At 45.2% G+C, this 27,971-nt stretch overlaps 1 protein-coding gene across 2 annotated transcripts; it reads right to left on the bottom strand.

The window, feature by feature from the left end:
* Window positions 1–870: 870 nt before the first annotated feature.
* ssh1b (slingshot protein phosphatase 1b) lies at window positions 871–22,849 on the bottom strand. Of its 2 annotated transcripts, XM_084159097.1 has the most exons (15): window positions 22,700–22,849; window positions 21,046–21,083; window positions 16,355–16,455; window positions 15,368–15,432; window positions 15,141–15,262; window positions 14,977–15,045; window positions 14,336–14,401; window positions 13,654–13,848; window positions 13,360–13,453; window positions 12,589–12,717; window positions 10,352–10,398; window positions 9,967–10,113; window positions 9,527–9,727; window positions 4,804–5,440; window positions 871–4,513 (listed from the first exon to the last, which is right to left on the bottom strand). In XM_084159097.1, the coding sequence occupies exons 1-15, from the start codon at window positions 22,778–22,780 to the stop codon at window positions 3,371–3,373; spliced, it is 3,135 nt and encodes a 1,044-aa protein (XP_084015223.1). In that variant the 5' UTR covers window positions 22,781–22,849; the 3' UTR covers window positions 871–3,370. The 2 variants fall into 2 exon arrangements, with proteins under 2 accessions (XP_084015223.1, XP_084015224.1); XM_084159098.1 differs by lacking the exons at window positions 21,046–21,083; window positions 22,700–22,849 and adding an exon at window positions 18,326–18,727.
* Window positions 22,850–27,971: the final 5,122 nt, after the last annotated feature.

The following is a 27,971-nucleotide window of genomic DNA, read 5'->3' as shown; positions in this document are numbered from 1 at the left end:
TTAACTTTTATAACCTGCTATGTCAGAAGTTACATCATGCTTATAACAGCCACATGAAGGCATTATAACAGTGGGTTGGAACAAAGCGCAAACCCAAATTATATAAATAGTGACCTCAAGTGCTAGACATCTGATTGGCTGAACTGGATTCAATTAAAAAGCGACAGGGGACAGTTTGAGACAAATCTCAATTTAAACCCTACTAATTCCTATTTCATTCTATTAACTGTATTTTCTGTGAGGCAACCTCTTTAATAATTGAATACCTACCGTTGAACACAGGCAAATTCATCCAGTGCCATAAGTGCAGTAACTCAAAAGCCACAAAGTGTTCACTGACCACAGAACCCAACCCATTATGTGGCTTGAACCCAAATTAAATGCAAATTTGCTTTGACCAGTACCTCTGAGTAACAAACACTGACAATAGTTACTAATATAACAAATCCAGAGACACTCAGCTGATTAAAGGGATAGTTCACCCAAATTACAAAATGACACATTGGTTTCCTTACCCTGTAAACAGTATACAGTATACAGACAAGGTATGACAGCAATCCATGCTTTGGTTTAGTTACCATGGCACGGTTTCCACATGCTAATGTTTTAGCATTTGTGGCACAAACTCAAGTCATGGGACCGATATTAGCATTTTCTGCACATCATGACCAAATCATCTGAAAGTATCCAAAATTGATTGTGAAACTCAAAAAATGCTAATATCGCTCCCATGACGTTGAAACAGTGCCAGGGAAACTAAACCATAGCATGGATTGCTGTCATACATTTACATTACATTTTAGTCATTTAGCAGACGCTCTTATCCAGAGCGACTTACAGTTAGTGAATACATTTTTTTTTTTTATACTAGCCCCCCGTGGGAATTGAACCCACAACCCTGGCGTTGCAAACGCCATGCTCTATCAACTGAGCTACATCCCTGCCGGCCATTCCCTCCCCTACCCTGGACGACGCTGGGCCAATTGTGCGCCGCCCATGAGTCTCCTGGTCGCGGCCGGCTGCGACAGAGCCTGGATTCGAACCAGGATCTCTAGTGGCACAGTTAGCACTGCGATGCAGTGCCTTAGACCACTGCGTCACTCAGGAGATAACCTTGCCATACCTTGTCCATATACTGCTTACAGGGTAAGGAAACCAATATGTAATTTTGTAATTTGGGTGAACTATCCCTTTAAGAGCGATTTTCATTTTCTTTGTTCAGTTATCACAAATCAAGCGCAATGTTGTCTACATATAGTATAGGCCGTTGCATCAGTGGCAATATGTACCGTTCAATTGAAAAATGTTGATTGATCCCCTACTTTAAAAGAGTAACAGTTGTTTTGCACTCATACACAGCCAGCTTTTCCATCTTCCCATAGCACTCATATTACAACCATGGTAATTTACTCCTGATATATGCAAGCGCCTGCACACACACTGCCAATCATCACACATTTTATCCTTGCACACTCAACATGCCAAATACAGTAGTTATAAACAGCCAAACATCTTCCAAAGCATAATAATACCCTTGTGGCAAAGTAAGTTTAGGCTGGCCACAAATAACTCAACTACCTGCATAATATGTGCCAATTTATCAAATTAGAACACGTACAAAATAAATACTCTAACTAACTGATAAATAAAGGATAAGTTAAGGGAACATTGGTCAAACAGCATGCGGGATGGCAGTGCCCCCAGTCAGACTTGGCCTGTTGTACTGTACTACTGCTTAACAGACAGCTTTGGAAGTTTCTCATGTCTGCTCTAAACGAACAAAGATCCTAGTAGCTAGCTAGTGATATTCGACTGACTGCAACAGAAAGTAGAATTGTTACCCCTTTCTGAGCAACTATGACGGTAGATAATAGTCTGTTCCTTCCAATGCCTCAGCTTGTTTTTGTCCTAACTTCCTTGTTTGGCTGTTAGCGTTGCTCTGCTAATGCAAAAGGCTGAGAAAAGCTGGTTCTTTCTTGTGCCCCAAACATATCCAGCTAAAGCCCATTAGTCTGTGCTGCTAACATCACAAAAACTGCTGGGTCACATTTGGAACTCCCAGGTCTGGGAAAGCAAAAACAAGCTGTTCAAACAAATATGTGACAGTAGTTCTGCTTCAATGTATGGCAACGATTCCGTTTTTTTTTTACAGTACAAATAAAGGTAGTCCAATGTTGCTCTGGCACAATGACAGTTGATTAAAGCCGGTTTCACAAAGCTCCTACATCTACTGTGCAGTAGCACAAACGTGTGTGAATAGGGAGGGGAGGAGAATAAATAAAATATCAATGTTGTCAGAAAAAACGTGAACCTACTGTATGTGATTGCCTTTTGAGATTGATGCAGAGATGGAGGAAGAAAAGCATGGTGTCAGACATAGTATGGCTTTGACTACAGCTGGTCTGGAGAGGAGAGGACAGTGGACTATCAGTGGTAAAGTAGAGTAATACAGCGTTGTGAAATCCAATCCCAAAACAATTTCAACTCTTTCAGTTGCCCACAAATCCTCTCAAACCATACAAGGATGATGATGAGTTCTCAATCAGATCATTGAACTACTGTACCTATTGCCATTGCACAGCAGTGGTGAAACAAATCCAACGTTTATATGCTCCCTCTAAACTGCCTCAAAAGAAACAAAGGAATCCAGGAGAGAATGGAAAAAAGGATTTCGTCAATATTTCTTCCCATCATCCCTAGCATGCTCAAGAGGCTGTAGCCGCGACGACGAGGACACGTTGTGTAACACTAGACTGTCATGAATAGAATATTGACCACTTTTCAAGACATTATTCCATGAAGTACCTCAATGGAGAAGGGCTGGTTGAGCCAGTCATTGAGAAGAGAGGCAAGTCAACAAAAACAGTCATGGACCAAAATATTATTGAGATGCTTGTGTTCCGACTGAGGTACACTGCTTTGCTTGAAGAGGCAGGAAGATGCTCATATGATGAAGTTGTTATTCTGCGACACAAAAACGGGAGAGGAAAATACAGTGAGTGAGGATTCAATATTCAACAGTCAGTCTGTTCAGGGGCACATGAGGAGATGTTGAATGAATCAAAACAGAGGCTCAGTTGCACACATTCATTGGAGCTCCTTTGAGAGTACCTTCTCAAATAGTATCTCTTATTTGGATTGATAAACAGAGTACATGTATGTATAATAGGAATTATTTTGTTATTTTTCTTTCTTCCAGCTAATGTGCTGCTAATATGTCTCGAGAGACCGAAAGGAATCTCCAGGCATGTCTCCAGGACACCTCTAGCAAACCTCTCCCTGCTCCTTCAAACCTGCTCCCTCTGCTCTGACACTGTCTGGTGGTTTAGACACAAGGAACCTGTCTGGAGTAGACACACTGGAAACACAGTCAGCTCCTGGGGGTGGATGGGGGCTCAGAGGGCTCCCCTCCCCCTGGTGTGGAGGGGCAGGCTGGGGGCTCGGTGGAGAACAGCTGGGCCTGATCGTCAGCCAGGTCTGAGAGGTCCTCGGTAGAGAAGGTGAGGCCTCCCAGCTTGGCCAGGGAGCTGGAGCGTTTGAGCAGGGAGGGGACAGTCAGGCCGGCGAGCCTCATGCGGGTCTCTATCTCCTGGGTGCGCTGCTGGACCAGGCCTTGGTGTCCCCCGCGGTTGCTGTGGAGGCTGTCGCTGCTGGAGCTCCGGGTGAGGGTGGAGCCGTGGGGGGAGGACACGGGGGTCCAGGTCTGGGCGGACCCCTGGGGGTACGACACCGGAGTGGTGTTTATCTGGGGGTCTGCGGCTGTGACTGTGCAGCTGGTAGATGGAATGGGGATTTCAGAATGCACCCCTACACCCCCCTCCACCTCCATTTCCTCCCCCGCCAAGTTCAGGTCCATCTGCTCAGCCAGCCCAGCCCCTGAGAGTAGACCCTCCATGGCCAGGCCTGAGAGCCTCTCCAGCTGCTCTGCTCTCTGCCTCACCAGCCCCATCCCCAGCTCCAGCCCTGTCCTCTGTAGCTCCACTCCATCACCACCAGGAGGCTCCAACTCCACCCCAGCAGGCTGCAACTCCACACCCTCACTAGGAGGCTGACCCACTGGCCTCTCCCCCTCCAGGCTGAGCTTCATAAATGTGAGCTCCGTGATGGCTCCGGTCCCAGCCTCCCTGCCTGGCCTTGGCTCCTGCTCTTCCTCCTCCTCCTCCTCATCCTCCTGCAGCTCGTCCATGTCCTCTGTCTCCAGGGAGCAGTGTCTGTCTCGAGGCAGCTCCTCGCAGCTCATGGGCGACACCAGCCGCTGGCGGTAGGCCTCCAGGCGGGCGATGGTGGCAGGGAGGGTGCAAGGGGAGTGGGGGGCAGGGGTGTTGGTGAAGTGGGTGTCAGGGGGGTCTATGGAGATGGTGGGGACCACCCCGCAGTGGCGTGTGGGGTTAAGGCGGTGGGTGCGGCCTCCTGTCGGGCGCTCACAGCGCCGCCCTGGTGGCAGACGCAGGCAGTCTTTACACGACTGGTAGGAGGGCTTCACTTTGTAAGGGTTTCCTGTGCTAGCACTGTCCTAAACAGAAGAAAGAGAGCGAGGGAGGGAATGCATGGTCAGGCAGAGGGACCTGATTAAGGTCTCGAAGCTAATAAAACACAGATATTATGACACCTATAAGATGATGATCCCTGAAATGGATGGGATCAAACAATGACAGAAACATTAGGCATTACAAGGCATTACAATTACCCTCATATAAGCTTAATATCTTCACCCTAACCCCAAGCCAGTTCAAGTCAAAATTAACCCAACTTTTACATCATCATTTTTTATAGATACAGGTAGCTATTGACTGCCCCACTCACGTCGAAGGTAGCGGGGCAGCTGCGCTTGGCAGCCAGGCGGTTACTGTTGTTGGCGTTCTCGTTGTTAAAGCGGTTAATGTTGACCTGCTCCTTCCTCTCTTCGTCCTCCCTCGCTCCCTCTCCTCCTGCAGGAGTCCAAGCCAGGGCGGCCATCTCTGCCTCCTCCTTCTGTGCCTCCTCCTCATCCTCCTCCTCCACCGTGCTGAACTCTAGCCTCAGCCTCATGTCCTCCAAGGGCTCCAGGCGGCCCCCACAGGTCTGGGCAGCGGTGCCCTCCCCGGGCAGAGCCAGCTGGGCCATGGGGAAGCCCTCGTCCTCCAGAAGGGCGTCCCTCTCCACATCCTCGATCTCAATAAACACCCTCTCCATGCCCAGCAGGGGAGGACCGCGCACTGGGGTGGAGGGCTCGCTGTCTAGGGCCGTGTCCGACAGCCGTCTGAAGTAGTAGTTGTAGTTGAGGGGGTCCAAGGGCTCCACCTCCAGGCCCAAGCCCCGGCAGGGGGAGGCGCCGCAGCCCTCTCCCCCCCAGGCCTCACCCTCCACGGGGGTCTCCTCTCCACCACAACACTGGCCAGACGCCTCATCAGGGTTGTCCTCCCCTCCCTCGGGCCTCCACAGCTTGTTGTGGCGCTGCTTACTGGGGGACGGGGTTAGAATGACCATAGGTACAGAGCATATGCATTGTACAGTATACAGACAGACATCATAGACATAATGTGATGCTTAGCCACTAATAAAGTTTTTAGAAGGATCATTCAGTCCCCATGATCTGCAGTCTGTAGTCTCTCTAGCAATACACTAATAACCTTACAGACTGCTTACCTTCGCTGACCCCGTCTAGACAGCTAATGTGGTAATTTAACGGTCACATTTGATCTGACCTCTAGGCAGCGAGTTAGGTTGAGCATAATTCGGTTGAATACCTCATGACTGCAGTGGAGTGAGAATGTAAATGAATGGCAGATACTCCTCGTGAGAAAAAGTATTCATACCCCTTGACTTCTTCCACATTTTGTTGTGTTACAATCTGAATTTAAAATTGATTAAATATATTTTCTTTCGCACACATTTACACACAATACCTCATAATGACAAAGTGAAAACATGTTTTTAGAATCTTTTTCAAATGTACTGAAGTTTGGACACACCTACTCATTCAAGGGTTTTTCTTCATTTTTACTATTTTTTACATTGTACAATAATAGTGAAGACATCAAAACTATGAAATAACACATATGGAATCATGTAGTAACCCAAAAAGTGTTAAACAAATCAAAATATATTTTATATTTGAGATTCTTCAAATAGCCACCCTTTGCCTTGATGACAGCTTTGCACACTCTTGGCATTCTCTCAACCAGCTTCACCTGGAATGCTTTTCCAACAGTCTTGACGGAGTTCCCACATATGCTGAGCACTTGTTGGCTGCTTTTCCTTCACCCTGCTGTCCGACTCATCCCAAACCATCTCATTGGGTTGAGGTCGGGGATTGTGGAGGCCAGGTCATCTGATGCAGCACTCCATCACTCTCCTTCTTGGTCAAATAGCCCTTACACAGCCTGGAGGTGTGTTGGGTCATTGCCCTGTTGAAAAACAAATGATAGTCCCACTAAGCCCAAACCAGATGGGATGGCGTGTTGCTGCAGAATGCTGTGGTAGCCATGCTGGTTAAGTGTGCCTTGAATTCTAAATAAATCACAGACAGTGTCCCCAGCAAAGCACCCCCACACCATAACACCTCCTCCTCCATTCTTTACGGTGGGAACGTTCACCCACACTGCATCTCACAAAGACACAGCGGTTTGAACCAAAAATCTCAAATTTGGGCTCCAGACCAAAGGACACATTTCCACCGGTCTAATGTCCATTGCTCGTGTTTCTTGGCCCAAGCAGGTCTCTTCTCATTATTGGTGTCCTTTAGTAGTGGTTTCTTTGCAGTAATTCGACCATGAAGGCCTGATTCACACAGTCCCCTCTGAACAGTTGATGTTGACATGTGTCTGTTACTTGAACTTTGTGAAGCATTTATTTGGGCTGCAATTTCCGAGGCTGGTAACTCTAATGAACTTATCCTCTGCAGCAGAGGTAACTCTGGGTCTTCCATTCCTGTGGAGTTCCTCATGAGAGCCAGTTTCATCATAGCGCTTGATGGTTTTTGCGACTGCACTTGAAGAAACTTTCAAAGTTCTTGAAATGTTCAGTATTGACTGACCTTCATGTCTTAAAGTAATGATGGACTGTCGTTTCTCTTTGCTTATTTGAGCTGTTCTTGCCATAATATGGACTGGACTTGGTCTTTACCAAATAGGGCTATATTCTGTATACCACCCCTACCTCAAATACCTAGGTGTCTGGTTAGACTGTAAACTCTCCTTCCAGACTCACATTAAGAATCTCCAATCCAAAGTTAAATCTAGAATCGGCTTCCTATTTCGCAACAAAGCCTCCTTCACTCATGCTGCCAAACATGCCCTCGTAAAACTGACTATCCTACCGATCATTGACTTCGGCGATGTCATTTACAAAATAGCCTCCAACACTCTACTCAGCAAATTGGATGTAGTCTATCACAGTGCCATCCGTTTTGTCTCCAAAGCCCCATACACTACCCACCACTGTGACCTGTACGCTCTTGTTGGCTGGTCCTCACTACGTTCGTCGTCAAACCCACTAGCTCCAGGCCATCTATAAATCACTGCTAGGCAAATCCCCGCCTTATCTTAGCTCATTGGTCACCATAGCAGCACCCAACCGTAGTCTGCGCTCCAGCAGGTATATCTCACTGGTCATCCCCAAAGCCAACACCTCCTTTGGCCGCCATTCCTTCCAGTTCTCTGCTGCCAATGACTGGAACGAATTGCAAAAATCTCCCTCACTAACTTTAAGCATCAGTTGTCAGAGCACCTTACCAATCACTGCTCCTGTACACAGCCCATCTGAAATTAGCCCACCCAACTACCTCATCCCTATATTGTTATTTATTTTGCTCTTTTGCACCCCAGTATCTCTATTTGCACATAATCTCTTGCACATCTAGCATTCCAGTGTTAATAGTAATTGTAATTATTTTGCACTATAGCCTATTTATTGCCTTACCTCCATAACTTGCTACATTTGCACACACTGTATATATATTTTCTGTTGTATTTTTTGACTTTGTTTTTTTACCCCATATGTAACTCTGTGTTGTTGTTTTTATCGCACTGCTTTGCTTTATCTTGGCCAGGTCGCAGTTGTAAATGAGAACTTGTTCTCAACTGGCTTACCTGGTTAAATAAAGGTGAAATAAAATTAAAATAAAATAAAACCTTGCCACAACACAACTGCTTGGCTCAAATGCATTCCAGGTGACTACCTCATGAAGCTGGTTGAGAGAATGCCAAGAGTGTGCAAAGCTATCATCAAGGCAAAGGGTGGCTATTTGAAGAATCTCAAATATAAAATACATTTTGATTTGTTTAACACTTACTACATGATTCCATATGTGTTATTGTCTCCCGAGTGGTGCAGTGGATCATAACCCTACAATGTTGTTGATCCATCCTCACTTTACTATGTAACTGTTTTAAAGTCACCATTGGCATCATGGTGAAATCCCTGAGCGGTTTCCTTCCTCTCCGGCAACTGAGTTAGGAAGGACGCCTTTATCTTTGTAGTGACTGGGTGTGTTGATACACCATCCAAAGTGTAATGAATAAACTCACCATGCTCAAAGGGATATTCAATGTCTGCTTTTTTTTTTTTTTTACCCATCTACCAATAGGTGCCCTTCTTTGCGAGGCATTGGAAAACCTCCCTGGTCTTTGTGGTTGAATCTGTGTTTGAAATTCACTGCTCAACCGAGGGACCTTACAGATAATTGTACGTGTGGTGTACAGAGATGAGGTAGTCATTCAAAAATCAAGTTAAACACTATTATTGCACACTGAGTCCATGCAACTTATTATGTGACTTGTTAAGCACATTGTTACTCCTGAACTTATTTAGGCTTGCCATAACAAAGGGGTTGAATACTTATTGACTCAAGACATCTCATCTTTTCATTTTCTTTATTAATTTGTAAAAATGTCTACAAACATAATTCAACTTTGTCATTATGAGGTATTGTGTGGCACACAATCTCAATTAAATCAATTTCAAATTCAGCCTGTAACACAACAAAATGTGGAAAAAGTCAAGGGGTGTGAACACTTTCTATATACAGTAAAACTTAGCAAATAGCCGTCTGTCCCTTTTAATAGCCGGGCATCTGCACACATTTCAGCAAATAAACGGCTATTTCAAATAAACGCAGGGTCTAAGTCAACTGTTTATGAGTGAACTTCAGTACCGTAAAGATTATGCGAAATAAGATAAAAGGAGAGCAACATCATTGCCATGGATGAGACAGCAGTGTGGTTTGACATGGTCGGCTCAACATACAAGGCGCAACTAGGCGCAACGAGTGAGAATGGTGCCGAAGCACGAAATCGGGGTGTATGATAGGCAGCCTAGTCTTTGCAAGTCTGTGATGGATTTGTTATTCTAATGTTTATACTGGTCACAAACAGTGTGGTAGTCTTTTCAAAATTGTATTGAGCAAAAGCTGTGTGCATTAAGGAAATACACGCCTGGCTCAAATAAGCACCGGTTGTGTGTGATTGAAGCAAACAAATGCCCTGGCTATTAATCTAAGTTTTACGGTATACCTGTAGAGTACCCCAGTATACCCTGACTGACTCACCTAGCATCCAGGATGCCCTCGTACTCGGCCAGCTGCCTCATGAAGCCAGCGTTGGGCCGAGTGATGCTCCTCTTCTGCTTCACAAAGTTGTAGGCCTTCTCCAGAGTCCAGCCATACTCCTTCATGGCATACGCTATGACCGTGGAGGCTGACCGGCTCACACCCATCTTACAGTGGACCAGACACTTAGAGTGGTTCTTCCTGTGGGGCAATAATGTGTTTTACATTGAAAGCCTGTTCATTTAGAAGAAGTCTTATCCATAGTTACTAGGCTGTCCACATAGTTTTAGTTTATAGAATAACTTAGACCGAGACACTACCCACTATTTAATAGCCTACATTATCTTTATTGATGTTCTGTGGTAAACGCTTCACAAGCTGCCATACATTTGAGCTATTCAGGGAGTTGGGTTTAGTTTGTTTGAGAAGTAGGCACTCACTTGGCTCTGACGATGAAGTTGTAGGTCTCGTTCCAGTGAGCCAGCAGGTCTGTGGCCTCCTCGTCGTACACCCGGATGTTGTGGTAGGTGAACGTGCCCGGGAAGAAGTTGTCTATCTCCCTGGTCACGTTGAGGATGTAGCCCACACTGCATCAAGAAGAAAAAACATGTCAGTATTTAGTTCAGTGGTGCTATCAATGTTCTAACAACATACCTTTATGTATTGGTAGGCCTTTTGAAGGAGAGATGGAACAATTACCTGATATACATGTATTGTCCTTGGCATGGGAATACAGAATAATACAACACTATGTTTGTGAGCCATGGCTGGTGGTTAGGGAGCAGTTCTAGACATTGCTTTAGTGTTTGTGAGACACCCACTCACCCACAATCCCGTAGTTCCTCTAGATTGGAGGCATTCCACTCAGAGCCCTAGAAAAGACAAAACAAAGGAATGCGCATCAAGACAACTTAGTCAGGTTACAAGGGTCAAACTAACTGTAACTACACCAGGGTTACAGTGAGAGTTGTGGCAGGAGTTCAGAGGTTAGCGAGGAGGACTGTAGTTACAAGTTAGTTTACATTTTACATTTGAGTCATTTAGCAGACGCTCTTATCCAGAGCAACTTACAGGAGCAATTAGGGTTAAGTGCCTTGCTCAAGGGCACATAAGCAGATTGTTCACCTAGTCGGCTCGGAATTCGAACCAGCGACCTTTCGGTTACTGGCCCAACGCTCTTAACCGCTAGGCTACCTGCCACCCTGTGTTAGGGATACAAAAGTATGTGGCAGGGTCTACAGACAATCACGGATTACAAACGGAAAACCAGCCACGTCGCGGACACGACGTCTTGCTCCCGGACAAGCTAAACACCTTCTTCGCCCGCTTTGAGGATAACACAGTGCACCCGACGAGGCCCGCTCCCAAGGACTGTGGGCTCTCGTTCTCCGTGGCCGACGTGAACCCTCGCAAGGCTGCTGTCCCAGACGGCATCCCTAGCCGCCTCCTCAGAGCATGCACAGACCAGCTGGCTGGAGTGTTTATGGACATATTCAATCTCTCCCTATCCCCACTTGCTTCAAGATGTCCACCATTGTTCCTGAACCCAAGAAAGCAAAGGTAACTGAACTAAATGACTATCGCCCCGTAGCACTCACTTCTGTCATCATGAAGTGCTTTGAGAGGCTAGTTAAGGATCATATCACCTCTACCTTACCTGAAAACCCTAGATCCACTTCAATTTGCTTACCGCCCTAATAGATGCACAGACGACGCAATCGCCATCACACTGCACAATCCCATCTGGACAAGAGGAATACCTATGTAAGAATGCTGTTCATTGACTATAGCTTAGCATTCAACACCATAGTACCCTCCAAGCTCATCATTAAGCTCGGGGCCCTGGGTCTGAACCCCGCCCTGTGCAACTGGGTCTTGCACTTCCTGACGGGCCACCCAGAGGTGGTGAAGGTAGGAAACAACACCTTCACTTCACTGATCCTCAACACAGGGGCCCCCACAAGGATGCGTGCTCAGCCCCCTCCTGTACTCCCTGTTCACCCATGACTGCGTGGGCAAGCACGCCTCCAACTCAATCATCAAGTTTCCAGACGACACAACAGTAGTAGGCCTGATTACCAACAATGACGAGACAGCCTACAGGGAGGAGGTGAGGGCTCTCGGAGTGTGGTGTCAGGAAAGTAACCTCTCCCTCAACATCAACAAAATGAAGGAGCTGATCGTGGACTTCAGCAAACAGCAGAGGGAGCACCCCCCTATCCACATCAACGGGACCACAGTGGAGAAGGTGGAAAGCTTCAAGTTCCTTGGCGTACATATCACTGACAATCTGAAATGGTCCACCCACACAGACAGTGTGGTGAAGAAGGTGCAACAGCGCCTCTTCAACCTCAGGAGGCTGAAGAAATTCGGCTTGGCCCCTAAGACCCTCGGAAACTTTTACAGATGCACAATTGAGAGCATCCTGTCGGGCTGTATGACCGCCTGGTACGGCAACTGCACCATCCGCAACCGCAGGGCTCTCCAGAGGGTGGTGTGGTCTGCCCAACGCATCACCAGGGGCGGTGTCATCCGATGTCATAGGAAGGCCAAAAAGATCATCAAGGACATCAACCACCCGAGCCACGGCCTGTTCTCCCCGCTATCATCCAGAAGGCGAGGTCAGTACAGGTGCATCAAAGCTGGGACCGAGAGACTGAAAAACAGCTTCTATCTCAAGGCCATCATACTGTTAAATAGCCATCACTACCCAGCTACCACCCGGTTACTCAACCCTGCTGCCCTATATACATTGACATGGAATCACTGGTCACTTTAATAATGTTTACATACATATGTATATACTGTATTCTATTCTACTGTATTTTAGTCAATGCCACTCCGACATTGCTCGTCCTAATATTTATATATTTCTTAATTCCATTAATTTACTTTTAGATTTGTGTGTATTGTTGTGAATTGTTAGATACTACTGCATTGTTGGAGCTAGGAACACAAGCTACATCCGCAATAACATATGCAAAAAATGTGTATGTGACCAATAAAATTTGATTTGATTTGAAAGAGACAATTAGGATGTCAAGTTAGGGAAAGGTTTTCACCAGGTAGAGGTGGTCGAAGATGAGTGTGGCTTTATCCATCTGACCCAGGATCAGCAGCATCTCGTTGTCGATGAACTCTTTGTACTCCTTCAGGTTACAGCTCATATGCTGCTCCAGCTCCACACGGATCTGAGGGGGGGGGGGGGGTGGGGCATATCAGGTATTAGGCTGCACCATTGTACTATACCATCCAGAGTTAGTCACAACAAACTCATCTGTGTGATATTTATGCCTCTTAACTTTCTCACTCATCATTACTCACGATTCATTCAGGATTATGCATAATCATGGTACCATCCACATTAATATAGACGTGTTTAGAAACATATTCTATTCTTATTTAAAATAAAAGTGACTCCAAAATTACACAATACATTATTTACCATTCATTTCTATTGGGCACAAAATAATCTGAAACACAACCAAAACAAACAGCAAATGCATCCAACAAGTTTGTAGAGTCACAAGCTTGATGTAATCATTGTGTGCTAGGAATATGGGACCAAATACTAAACCTTTTACTACTTTAACAAACATAAGTGAAGTTGTCCCAATAATTTTGGTCCCCTTAAATGGGAGGACTATGTACAAAAAGTGCTGTAATTTCTAAACGATTCACCCGATATGGATCAAAATACCCTCAAATTAATGCTGACAGTCTGCACTTTAACTTCATAGTCATTGTTTCATTTCAAATCCAAAGTGCTGGAATACAGAGCCAAAACAACAAAACATTTGTCACTGTCCCAATACTTTTGGAGCTCACTGTACCTCCTTGGAAGTGACATTCTCCAAGTCCCGGAACATCATGATGCTGCGTAGTTTGGCTTTGATTGCACACTCGGTTCTCTCGCTCTCCGTTGGCCTGATCAACATACGTCAATATATTAATACAATTATGAATGTAACCAATACATTTAATCACATTTAATTTCAACAAAAAAAAGGCCTGGTTAACACCATAATGGACATACATTACCAATCTGAGAAGGTACTGTAACTGGAAATGAATCATACTAAAATAATTGAACTGAATTTCACTAAATCGGATGACTGAGGTCTTACCGGTCAACGAACATGGCAGGTGAGTCAGGCCGTGTGGTCTCCAGGTCCGTCATAGCGTTCCACTCGTTGATGCAGCTCTGCTCTGAGGTGATACAGCTCTCATAGTAGCCCATCCAGGTGAGGGCCATGCCCCCTGGGAAGTAGTTGTACCTGCGAGACACTTCGCATGCCTTATGGAGGATCTGCAGGGCAGACCTGAAGACACAGGTAGAAGAAGCTCTCAGTCATAGCACAGGTTCAGAACAGCAACTGTTCAGCAGCTATTCCACTGATCTAATGATATGGAGAGTCAAGTCTTTCGATCATTGATTTTTAATGACGGCAGGAAATTCAGAGCACATTAAGGCGGCTTGTCAAATCCAGAGCAAAATATGAGTCTGCTAAGAATGAAAACAAACTCTAACAGTCTATTAACCAGTAGATGGTGCATGGACTCAACACTGTCAGCGTTTTTTTAGCATCACACAGTGTTACCTGCCTGAATAATTCCACTAGTAGTTTATGATTTTCCTTCCATTTATTGTTGATATTAAGATGGAACCAACACCACAAGCTCAAGGTGGTACAGTACAGTCCATGGACAGAGTCACTGTATGGTTTCAGGGAATATAAGGTCACCAGACAATGATATTTTAAAGTACCCAAACACAGTATCAAATAAAAACACAAAACAGACACTTACCACATGGCCTGCACAGAAACAGGCTTGAAGACATGTGATCGTCCTCCTGTGGTCACACTAAATCCTCTGAGGAGAGAGAAGATGGGAGGATGAAGGATAAGGTTGGGTTCATGGATAGAGAGAGAGGGAGATTGAGAGAGAGTGGTTTGGGAACACAAACAGGGGCTGAGCTATAGTGGCTCAGGGGACTATTCAGGAAACAACCCAATGGAACATTCCTCCAGCATAGAGAGAGGGATGACTTTAACAGCTCAGCAAGAACTCATCTGCCACATGGAGGGATGAAAACGGCTGTAGTTGACAGTACTGCCCACTGGAGGGCAGATTAACTCATTCTGTGTCACTTACAGGGCTGAGCCGTTTGAACGGGCTTAACGATCATAGATACTTCATGGTTAACGGTGTGAATGCAGCTTGATTGTCTATGGGATGTACTGTGTGTGACACATACCAAACCTTTGTGGAAAGTTCCATGTATACGTATGTGGGGGGTAACTCTACTGACAGCTATGTTTTTTGAGGAAAAATATACTTTCTATGCCTGTGATATGTGGTTGTCCCACCTAGCTATCTTAAGATGAATGCACTAACTGTAAGTCGCTCTGGATAAGAGCGTCTGCTAAATGACTAAAATGACTTACCCATCTCCATCTAAATGGATCTTCGTATCGCTCCATAGCGGTAGCACCATCCCGATAGAGCAGCTTTTACTGGGAATAATACAACAGAATACATTATTTCTCTACGATAACAAGCCACATTGCAGTGTATTGCTGCTGGCTGAGGAGGAAAGAAGGGTGGGTACCTGTCCTTATCGGTGAAGTCCATCCCTAGCAGGATATTCTCCTCTGTGTCCTGGCGACCGCTGGTGTAGACCACAACCATGTACCGCACACGGTCAGACCAACCACTCTCTAACCGTACAGCCTGGGGAACAGCAGGAGGAATAGGTTACACTGTGCAGCATCTGTGTGTCAATCAAAATGGAATGGTAAGTACATTTGAGATGTCCTTCATGGGGATTTGACTCACCAGTTTAATGCGGTCCTCAGAGCGGAGGGTGTTAATCATGACCTGCAGGTGTTGAGGTAAGTCACCTGGGAGAGAAGAGAACCACATACTGTACCATAATCCACTCTACTGCTTCAGGTGGTGTGGCCTTGATCAATCAAACCTATCTACCCATCAGCCATATCTTGTATAACTATGTCCCGCTCTGCTATCCAGGCCCCTATTTTGATTAGTACCTCCGATTATACCCACCTGCAGGTTGATCCAGTTCCAACCACAGCAACACATGTCTGTACTGAAGTTAGACATGGCAGAGCAAAGCCTGAACATCTCATGACAGGACATGAAAATAATTGGGAATGGTGTACCAGAACATCTCATCTCAAGTACAACCCTCAGCTAAACTGATACAAACATGCAGAAACACAGTCAGTCATATGCGTAAACACACAGACAAATGCATGCCAGGTTTATCAGAGCTAAGCATTGACTTGAACGTCTGGTGATGTAATCAAGGAATCCGGAGTGCTCCTCACATTGATCTTGTGATTAACCTGCGTATCATAGGGGAGGAGAGGGGAGGGGTGTGTTTGGACTCCAAAATGAGGGGATAGCACTCCCCCAATCTAACAAATCTCAACAACAACCCTGCTATGAGACATGCTGTATCAGACACACATAGACCTACAGGTAACATCAGCTGCACTGCGGGCCGGTTAGTCCAGCTTGGTGAGCTTATGTAATATCTTGATGGGAAAATCAAACAAGCAGGATCTAGAAAACCAGATCTACAAAGCCCCTTAATGCTAAAAGCAATACCTGCCTTGAGGGCACTCAATCAAAGGCCAGGTAATCATTCAGTGAACATGGGTTAAACACAGGCTCCACCACAAAGGCCAAGCCAACCTCAGCAAATATGACCTTTTCTTTGAATAGAGCTTTAGCAGTGGCATTGTCACAGTTCACTGAACAATGGGCCCAGTGTGTGTCAAGAGTGTTTGTAGTTACCTGCGAGTTTGTGGTGAGTGGGTGTCTTGGGTCCCAGTGCATTGGTGCCCTGCTGCAGGAAGAGGGCAGCTCCTTTGACCATGAAGAAGCTCTCGCTGAGGCTGAAACACAGACAGACAGGAAAACACAGACAGACAGAGAAACACAGACAGACAGGAAAAGACAGACAGGGAATCACACACAGACAGAGAGGGAAACACACACAGACAGACAGACAGACAGACAGGGAAACAGGGTTTACAGACGTCTCAGACAGCATCAGAATCTAGCGGTTTGATATTGTAACACAGAGAATGGGGAAGCATTCATTTGAGAAGTGAAAGAAAGAGTACATATTGTACTGTAAGTAGGCAACAGATCATCAGAAAGCCTAAATAGCATTTTGGGCAAATCATTGTACTGCTCAAACAGCTTAAGCAGTGTCTGTGGGACACTGTAATTCTACGGCGTTCTACTCTAGACCAGAGGACATTAGAAATATTCACTCCATTCTACAGCTGCTGGGTCTCTCTTCCCCGTTTTGTTGTGTTCCATTTATGTAGGTCTACAGATTAACAGGATGTCTGTTGTTGCAAAATTACTCAGCCATTCCCTACTTTACTTTCCATGTCTTTGACAGACACCAGTGAGTTCACTTCAGTGAGGTAAAACAGCCATAGAAAGTTATGTGGAAGCTCTGCTGCAGACTATCCTAAGGTTGATGTGGTTCAACTAACTGTCCAACCCACAGTATTCTTCTCACTTATCAATAAGTGAGGCTGTTTTTCTCTAGAGCCAGGAATAGAGACAAATGGCCTGGAAATGTAGAAACACACAGAGGGAAGAATCAGGGAGCAGAGCTACAGTGGAAGAAAGAGACAGGGTGGGAAGGCTGTTAATTGCTTTTCTAAGGTTCAGTGACCAGCAGAAAAGGACATTCTGAGCTCATCAGTAAGTGAATGTCAGCAGTCTTTAGAGACCTTTCCTTGATGAAAAATTTCCCTCAGATAATGAACTGACAGAATATGATTAGGTCCCCTGACCTTTCGGGGGGCAGATAATTGTGCCCACCACTGTAATATGTCCTCTCTCCGGCCAGCACCATCCCTACCTTGTCTGACCAGGGATGGGCTCTCCTGACTGCCCTGTGCTGGAGGCACTGACCACCCCCGGATTAAAGCTACTTTTTCCTTGGACTCCGCAATGTCCAGGAGAAACAGAGCTAAGTGTTCGCTGGCCATAACATTGACCAGGAGGATCAGAGCTGGGCTTTGTTAACAGGCAGGCTGCCTTCTCGCTCTGCCACCACACAAAGCCTGGTATGACAGAGTGGGTCCGTCACAAGAGCTTTTGTTTCTGCTCAGCTGTTACTGTTATGTGGTATTGTTTCTTTTCAGAATGTCCTGAAAAGATGAGGATGATGATGAGGATCATGAGGGTGGCCTCGGTCAAGATGTCAGAGAGCGGGGTACCGCAGGAAATCAGTTGGGTACATAATACATAATATTATGTAGCTCATCTTTAAAATGACCAATGTACTGGAAATGGGATGTACTGTATCAATAATCACAATCCAGAAACAAGAGTGAAAGATTATTGAATAGGCTCCAGCTACTGTTACTGAGAACAATCAGAGTCTGTCCCCATGTCTCTAAGACAGCTGGGAACAGTAGACACTCAAGAAGATATCTCGACAGCCATTAAAACAATACCCGTAAGCAATTCTAAAAGTACGATCAAATGTAAGATTAAAGTACACTTTGTATTTATGTCTTAAGAAAAATAAGTTGTCAACACTTGGAAAAAAAGCACAGAGCTATAAAAATGTATGTTACACTTTTATACCAATGACTAACAGAGAAAATGCAGGTTGCACAATACATGCACTTACAACCATTCAAACCATCTTTGCTACCACTTATCAAGGTAATAATGCCAGTGAGAGATACACTTAGGATAGCCTATCCTGGAGTGAGTGTGCTGAGGACTTACATTCGGTAGATCTCTCTCTGAGTCAGGACTGCGTTCTCCACAAAGTGAGGCAGCATGGTAAGCATGGCTTCCTGCGAGGGCTCCACCACAAGATGCATCCTGATGCTGGTTACTGAATCTCTCCCTCAGTCCCTCTGCAGCTCTCTGGCGTCTACTGGCTTCCTCACAAATTATAGCTTCATAGCACATCCATGTGCAAAAATTACATTCACAACCATTTTGTGCCTCAGAAACTACATTTGGCTTCTGAAGCACAATAGCCAAGATTGGGTTTCTTCTTTTTTTCACGTAAAAAGGTGCAGATTGGGTTCAACTAGTCTGATCATGTATCCTGTCTTGGTCTGGTGTGTCCGTGTCTCCCTCCTGTCTGTCTGTGTTGTGAGGATTGGTCTTCAGACTTCTGCGGTGTCTGCTCAGCTCTGCTGTTTATCTCCTCCTCACAGTGCACGCTTGAGCAATCAGCACTCCCTCCGCAACACTCCTTCACAAAAGCTCTATTCAAGCATATTTTGCGTTGGCTGGGTTGGGTGGCAGGGAATCTAGCTCGGCTCAGCTTCAGTCTACAAAGCACGCGTCTGTAGAGTTGAGGCTGTTTGACATGAAGGATCCCAGAGGATCTCTGATGAGACACTGAGCCAAAGGAAACATACTACTCGCTGAGTGGCATATTCAACTTTGTATGCAGCATAACTCGTTCACAGAACACATCCAATGCCATAACATTCCAAACATAGAGTGTGAAGCAATTTAAGAATGCTGCTAATTAGACAACACACATACCAAGGATATCTCCTCTTTCTAAGTCCCTGCACGTAAGAACACATACATTTCCAGTCGTGAGGTGAGCTCTCTCTTTGGCTGTTGCATAACCCTGTCTGGTGCTTGGGGTTTCTGGCTGAGGCAAGCATGGTGCTGTGAGAACCAAGGGCTGCTGGAGGGTAGAATGTGGATCAGGTTTCTGCCTGACTGATACAGTACGGCCTTCAGAGAGGGCAGGTTGACGTTTATTGTCATGAGTCTTGTCCTGCAGGCAGACCTGAACGATTTCCCCTTAGATATGCCAGCTGCAAAGTGAAAATTGGCTATATTGTAAATATTCATGAAAACAAAAATGTGCTTTTTGGTCTTAAATTAAGGTTAGACATTAGGGTTAGCAATGTGGTTAAGGTTAGGTTTAAAATCAGATTTTATGACTTTGTGGCTGTGCTAGCTAGTGACCACACAAAGAACAAGATTCATGATGAAAAACGCTAACCTGCTCAGAGAGGCAGACTCGCTGACATCACTTGGTCCTCAGGACTGAGAGAGGACGAGAGGAGCAGGTCTAATGTGGATTGGGCAGGGCCGCTTCCAAAACAGACTTTTCAATAATCAATGGTGTGACTATTCCGCCCTACAGCGTGTCTCTGTGTTGGTGACTCTTTATCACTTTCAACTCAAGTCTTTGCTTTAGCCCAGGGGTTCTCAAACTTTTTGGGGTCTGGGACTCCTTTTGTGGTAGCAATTTCATCAGGGATCTCCTCATAATCAGAACACAACTTGAGTTAGATAAAAATAGCATACCAGGCGTTTTACTATGACTTCAGCACCCAGACCAACCAAGTCTCGGGTCCTGGGAAGGAACATTTTAAAGGCCTGCCCCTTGACATCAGAGTGAAAATGTTGCAGTTTTCAAAAAAATTTCCTGCAATTCTACACATCATCATAGGCAGAGATGTTTTGTTGTTGCAGCTTTAAAAGCTAATATTCTGCAATCCTGCACACTCTAAACATATTCCAGACCCCTTGGCCAAAATGTATTTAATCTGTTGTTAGTAATATAAAATATAAATTATGATTATTTTTGATCTGGCCGCGGATCCCCTGCAGCACCTCCACTTTGCGAACCCCTGCTTTAGCCTTTTAACCAAAAAATAACATGCAATGATGCTTGATGCAAAACCACTCATATCAATCATTTGAGAGAGCAGGCAGAAGCAGCTCTGAGGAAACATTTTACATCATCAAAATCTGACTCCATCCCAACTTTCAAACATTCCTCTATCTGCCTGGTACCACCAATAATGTATTCTACCTTGTCAATGTGTGTATCTTGTCTACCAGATGGGGGAATATGTTGTGTAAGGCTGAAACCCCCCTGGCCCAGCCAGGTTGGACTAGAGAACTGAGTGTGCAGCCAACACTAGGCCTACTACAACAACATGGCTGAATAAGTCTTATCACCTCTCTTACCAAGAAACTCTGACAGTCTAATCTAGAACAAAACAAGCCCCGGCACAACACCATGACATCACATCCTGCTGTAGCCGAGCAGAGGATTCCATCTGTGCTACTCACCCCCAGCTCTGCAATACAGCTGGATAGTGTTTCTGGTTTGATGGAATGTATGATGGTGGTTGATGGGAATGGTAACTGAGGGTTGAACCATTATCACTGTTATTACCGTGGATACAACTAGGCCTACATCTGGGTGTACAAGGGTCCTCTGATGTACTACTGTAATGGACTACAATGGTTCCATCCCTTTTGCAAGCATTCAAGGTGTGGGCCTATGCTTTTTAATGGATATAACATTAAAGCAGGAATAATAAATTCTTCATCCAGACCAACATAGACCTACAATATGTGTAATTCAGCACCAGCGTCCATGTTATTTCTCCAGGACATTTCTGTGTGCCTCCTGCTGTAACTCAACCCTGGAATTCCCAACCCTGGCTTACCTCTGATTTGCTCTCCGGTCATCATCACTTCCAAAATCCTGCAAGACAAATACAAAGATAAATTATACATATACTGTAGGGCCCACTAGAAACATTAACCCTTCCATCATGGCTGTGCAGACAGTACAGTCGTAGCATGGATTGCGCAACAGCAGCACATTACCATATTATGACCTGCTATTTCCTTATATGCTCCATTTACTGACCTTGCTATCATACCTCATCACAATGTCACAGTAGAATGACTCAGAGGATTCCCCTCGACTGGTGGGGGACATCAGAGAATCCTTTTCTTTAAAGATTTGGGTATATAGACCATTACTATGGTGTTTTTGATTTATGTGAACAAGTAACTAAATAAAGTCCTAAGGCCTACTGTACAGTAACAGTTAGAGCAATGCTGTAACTCCCTGAGGACAGAGGGCAGAGTAATTGTGGTTGTCTGTTGCATTAAGTAAGAGATCTGCATAAAGCTCTCTCTGTGTTCCATGAAAGGTTACAGAGGTTATGGTGCCCAAAAGAGCACTGACATAGGCCTAAACTCTGTGCTTGATCTGTGGTAATGTCGAAGAGGTTATTTAATCCAACAGCTCAAACTAATCCACTCACTTGTAGCAACATTCTCTAGATACTTTCAGGTATAGAAGAGAGGAATACACAGGATTATACTGTAGGTCACCAAATCAGTATGAAATCATTTCTGCAGCAGTATCTTTAATGATGTAATTAGTATGACATCATTTCTGCAGCAGTCAGCCATGTGTGTGTGCGCAATTGCCTGCCACGATAGGAATTCAAGCCATGATGGGTTCATTGGCCTTTGAAAGTCATGGTCTAAAAAAAATGCATCATATGCTTCATAAGGAAGATCAGAAGCCCGAGTGCTGTACTACTGTGTATGTTTTAACTGAACTTAGGTTTTAAACGTTCAATACACTTGCATTGAATTTTGAATACAGTGTATCATCGCTCTCTACTGGCCATACCATGTCACTATCTATGATCTCATATGTTTTGAAATATTAGCTCACACCTGCCACTGCCACCGTAGTATTTTGCCAGTGAGTTGAACCCTTAAAACGAGCGGGTACCAACCGCAGCATCCCTGACTCACTAGTGATGTCACGGTGCATATTACTAGGGAAGTACGTAGTTGTACAATTCTGATAAATCTCACTCTATTCCATATGCAAGCCAAAGCAAAGGAATTTAAACAAATTACTTACAAAATGTGCAAAAGCCTGAGATAATGCTTTCATTAAAGTACCTACTGTATAAACGCATATTTGTCTTTAAAACCACACAAGCTGAAGGCAGATATAAAATGCTGCCACATGCAATGAATGCATTGTTCTGGTAACTAATCCCCGGCTCAGATTTTGTTTACAAGCTAACGTCGCGGGGCTGGACTAGTTGACCATTCTAAACGCCATGGATTCCATTAAGTCAACTATTAAACAATGTCCATACAAAACTGTTTTACCGTGTTATATAAAACGTCACTAAATTTCAAAAATTATATTGACAGCTGAACGCGTTCTCTGCAATGCTGGGCCTAGTGGATGAGGGACGTGGGTATAGGGCGCATCCCCGGCGTTTCCTCCACGGCGCTGCCTATAGCGAACAACCCCCGCGCTAGACAGTTTCCACTTACCTCCCCCGCGTTGGTGGTGGCGGTACTGGCGGTGGATGCTGCGCTGGGGGTGGGAGAGCGCTGCAGGGTTACCAGGGCCATTGTGGGCTGCTGCTACGGAAGAGGGGAGTCCTTTGAATGGGAGAAGGAAGGCGCGTTGCTCTGGGACAAGATGCGCCGAAATTGTCCCTGTGCAGCACAGGAGAAAAAGCTCAGGATCGCATTAAATATTTTTAGCCTCTGATTTCACCATCCTGATAAACCCATCACCGGCTTCCGCCTCGCTCATCCTCCACAATTCGCTTTAGAACAGTCATTTATAGTTGTAAAGGCAAGTATAACATTTCATCCATCTGTGTCATATGCCACTTTATCACGCAGACAAACAAAACATCGCAGGTTGCATGCGGAGCAGAAATTACATGCGCTTCTGTTTTACTGCCGGATGCTATGATTGGCCGCTTCAATTTGCGTGCGTGCTGTCATTGGGCAAATGTCGTCAAGGTGATTCTGGCCAGACTATAATTTGAGACTACAGACCACAGACCATTCTCTGCCGAGTCCCCATCAGCCGGATGTTCCGGTTCTCTTTCGTTTTAGTAACTGGTCGCCGAACGACCTATGGGAACTCCTTCCCCTTCACGTGATGTGATTGAGATGCTTAATATCACAAATATGTTTACAGTGAGTCACGCCACACCCTTAGTGTATCCACGTGACCTGTCACTATAAATGGCGATGCGGCTAGATAGGTCTGTCGTTTTTTCCCCCACTCTCACATTTTTGTGTTTTATATTATGAGAATGCTATTAATCCCCTTTGGATTACGTCCTTACTGAATTACAATTCTTCAATGACTAGTTGAAGTAGTTGAATTTGATCAAATCTACTCCCCCTCTCTCTCCTTATATTGCCTGCCCATACTAGCTAACTTTTATTGCTTTTTGTCGGGCATTTCCATCCTTGTGTATTAGCTAGTTAGCTTCGGGTCTATCCCGTTACCTCAGAGCCACACATACACTATACATACAAATGTATGTGGATACCCCTTCAAATGAGTGGATTCAGCTATTTCAGTCACACCCGTTGCTGACAAGTGTATAAAATCGAGCACACAGCCATACAATCTCCATAGACAAACATTGGCAGTAGAATGGCCTCACTGAAGAGTTCAGTGACTTTGAATTTGGCACTGTCATAGGATGCCGCCTTTCCAACAAGTCAGTTCTTCAAAATTCTGCCCTGCTAGAGCTGCCCCGGTCAACTGTGAGTGCTGTTATTGTGAAGTGGAAACGTCTAGGAGCAACAACGGCTCAGCCACTAAGTGGTAGGCCACACAAGCTCACAGAATGGGACTGCCGAGTGCTGAAGCATGTAGCGTGTAAAAATCGTCTGTCCTCGGTTGCAACACATTATCGAGTTCCAAACTGCCTCTGGAAGCAACTTCAGCACAATAACTGTTCTTCCGCACACAAGCCTAAGATCACCATGCGCAATGCCAAGAGTCGGCTGGAGTGGTGTAAAGCTGGCCGCCATTGGACTCTGGAGCAGTGGAAACGCATTCTCTGGAGTGATTAATCCTGCTTCACCATCTGGCAGTCCAACGGACAAATCTGGATTTGGCGTATGCCAGGAGAACGCTACCTCCCCCAATGCATAGTGCCAACTGTTAAGTTTGGTGGAGGAGGAATAATGGTCTGGGGCTGTTTTTCATGGTTCGGGCTAGGCCCCTTAGTTCCAGTGAAGGGAAATCGCTACAGCATATAATGACATTCTAGACGATTCTGTGCTTCCAACTTTGTGGCAACAGTTTGGGGAAGGCCCTTTCCTGTTTCAGCATGACAATGCCCCCGTGCACAAAGCGAGGTCCATACAGAAATGGTTTGTCGAGATCGGTGTAGAAGAACTTGACTGGCCTGCACAGAGTCCTGACCTCAACCCCATTGAACACTTTTAGGATGAATTGGAATGCTGACTGCGAGCCAGGCCTAATCACCCAACATCAGTGCCTGATCTCACTAATGCTCTTATGGCTGAATGGAAGCAAGTCCCCGCAGCAATGTTCCAACATCTAGTGGGCAGCCTTCTCAGAAGAGTGGAGGCTGTTATAGCAGCAAAGTGGGGACCAACTCCATAATAATGCTCATGATTTTGGAATGAGATGTTCGACGAGCAGGTGTCCACATACTTTTGGTCATGTAGTGTAGCTACCAGCTACCAGTGGTGTAAAGTAAAGTAAAAATACTTTAAAGTACTACTTAAGTCGTTTTTTGGGGGATATATGTACTTTACTATTTATATTTTTGACTACTTTTACTTTTACTTTTACTTTTTACTCCATACATTTTCTCTGACACCCAAAAGTACTCGTTACATTTTGAATGCTTAGCAGGACAGGAAAATGGTGAGAACATCCCTGGTCATCCCTACACATGCTTAGTTTGTAAATTATGTCTGAGTGTTGGAGTGTGCCACTGGCTATCCGTATTAGAAAATATGGGGCCGTCTGGTTTGCTTAATACAAGGAATTTGAAATTATTTATACTTTTACTTTTGATACTTAAGTGTATTTTAGCAATTACATTTACTTTTGATACTTAAGTATATTTAAAACCAAATACTTTTAGACTTTTACTCAAGTAGTATTTTACTGGGTGACTTTCATTTTTACTTCAGTCATTTTCTATTAAGGTATCTTTACTTTCACTCAAGTATGATCATTTTGCACTTTTTCCACCATTGATAGCTACTGTAGCTAGTTATCTTGTTGTACCTGTTGTTGGCGCTTGTTGACCCATGGTGTCGTGCCTGTCTTAAGTGGAATGTGTTCAGGAAGTGGTGTGTCGACCATGCAGAATCGCCATCTTCCTGTCCAATTTCTGTCATTTTGACTTTTCTCCAAGAGCTTATGGCCGCAGGAAAGTCTCCATCTACATTAAAAGTGTATATGGCAACCACCTCTATGGGTCATAACCAGATTGCGGGTGTATCACCAGGGACACACCCTTTAGTATCGAAATTCATGAAAGGTGCCCTCAGGCTACGCGCCCCCCAAGGCTTCTTCATTACCCTCACGGGAGTTAGATGTTGTCCTACGATCACTTATAAGCCCACCATTTCAGCCCCTGTCTTTACTTGAGCTATGTGAGCACTCAGTCAGGACTGCCTTTCTATTGGCTATTGTTTCAGCCAAGAGTGTTGGAGAATTGCATGCACTTTCTACCTATCCTTCATGCCTCACTTTAGCAGAAGATGGATCCAAGGCAGTGTTTTGGTCAAATCCAGCATTCTTACATAAAGTGCTTTCATCATCACATGCTAACCAGACCTTAAATCATAGCGGCATTTCACCCTCCTCCCCACAGGAGAGTCATGAGTTGCATACACTTTGCCCGTTTAGGGCAAAGTGCATATCGTGCTGCAACAAGAACTGTTAATCAAATAGAACAGCTATTTGTGTGTTATGGGAAGAACACCAAAGAGCGCTCTACCTCAAAACAGAGACTGGCACACCAATGCAGTGTCAAAATCATACGCGTCCACCAGGGGTATGGCCCCTTCATGGGCCCTGTTCAGAGGGGCCTCCCTGGACTCTATCTGTGCTGCTGCAAGTTGGGCAACACCCATGACTTTCATGAGGTACTATGAACTCAATGTTATGTCCACACCATCAGTGGGGTCTGTGGTTCTGGACACGGCATGCTCTCTCAACCCAGATAAGTGAGTGTACCGTGAACCTTGTACATACTTCCCAACTATCAGTGAGATGGATGTTCTATACAGAGGCCTTCCCTCTTTGTGCTGTTGCACCCAATTGAAGCCTCATGTTGTAAGTTCTAGCTTTCAGCTTGCTTGTGTATACGGTTGTATACAACAGTTGAAATTCTGTGTTGTGTTCTGTTGGGTAATTATATTCTGTTGCGGATAAAAGGACATCTCAGAGACTCATCTGGACTAAGTTAAATGATGAGTCTCCCATAGGTCGTTTGGAGACCTGTTCTGAAAACAAAAGAGAACGTTGAATTACGGATGTAACCTTGGTTCTCTGAGTAGAGTAATGGGTCGCCAAGCTTTCATGTCGTTCCTCCACCTCCGTGAGGTTCGAGTGAAGTAATTGACAGTATGTAAAAAATAGAAAGACAGTATGTCACACCACACCCCCTTTTATAGTGACAGGTCACGTGGGTACCAGTGGAGGCTGGTGGGAGGAGCTATAGGAGGAAGGGCTCATTATAATGGCTGGAATGGAATTAATGGAACGGTATCTAACGCAAATTGGATACTGTTCCATTAATTCCATTCCAGCCATTACAATGAGCCAGTCCTCCTATAGCTCCTCCCACCAGCCTCCACTGGTGGGTACAGTAAGGGTGTGGCGTGAATGTAAACATCTTTGACATTAAGCATCAATCACATCGTGTGAAGGGGGAGGAGTTCCCATAGGTCATTTGTCGACCCGTTACTCTACTCCGAGAACCAAGGTTACACCCATTCCCCAACGTTTTCAGGTGAAATGGAATGTGCCTTGTTAACGCTTTTGGACGTTAACAAGGCGACACTCCAGCTTAACTCCTCCTCCACATTTACTGGATTAGTTAAACAGTGCAGAAGAGAACTTCCCAACAGTTTTTTTTATTTCTCCTCAAGACCAGTATGTAAGGGATCTAGTTTCAGGCGTTTCTTTTACGCCTGCTACGTTAGTCTGTAGTAACCTATCACACTCCCCACCCAGAAACCAAATGCTATTTATCATGAAATGTATTGATGTGAATATTTGCAAATTTATATTTATTTTTCTCCCCAATTTTCGATCTGGTCTCATCGCTGCAACTTCCCAACAGGCCCAGGAGAGGCGAAGGTGGAGTCGTGCGTCTGCCGAAACATGACATGCCTAACCGCGCTCCTTAACACCCGCCAGTTTAACCCGGAAGCCAGCCGCACCAATGTGCCTTAGACACTGTTGAACCGGTGACCGGTGTCAGCCTGCAGGCACCCGGCCCACCACAAGGAGTCGCTAGAGTGCAATGAGCCAAGTAAAGCCCAGGCCAAACCCTCCCCTAACCCGGACGACGCTGGGCCAATTGTGCGCCATCCTATGGGACTCCCGGCCACGGCCGGTTGTGGCACAGCCCGGGAATGAACCCGGGCCTGTAGTAACGTCTCTACCACTGCGATGCAGTGCCTTAGACTGCTGCGCCACTCGGCAGGCCCCCTTATTTGCACATTTTAAGTGGGAAATTCAAGCAAGGAACAATAGTAGACAAATCTCAGAACTTATGCACCTGCACAGATA

The sequence above is a fragment of the Coregonus lavaretus genome, assembly GCF_964263955.1.
Source record: "Coregonus lavaretus genome assembly, chromosome: 4".
Classification (NCBI taxonomy): Eukaryota; Metazoa; Chordata; class Actinopteri; order Salmoniformes; family Salmonidae; genus Coregonus; species Coregonus lavaretus.
The sequence above is the reverse complement of the archived record's forward strand: the minus strand, read 5'-3'. Positions and strand labels throughout refer to the sequence as shown.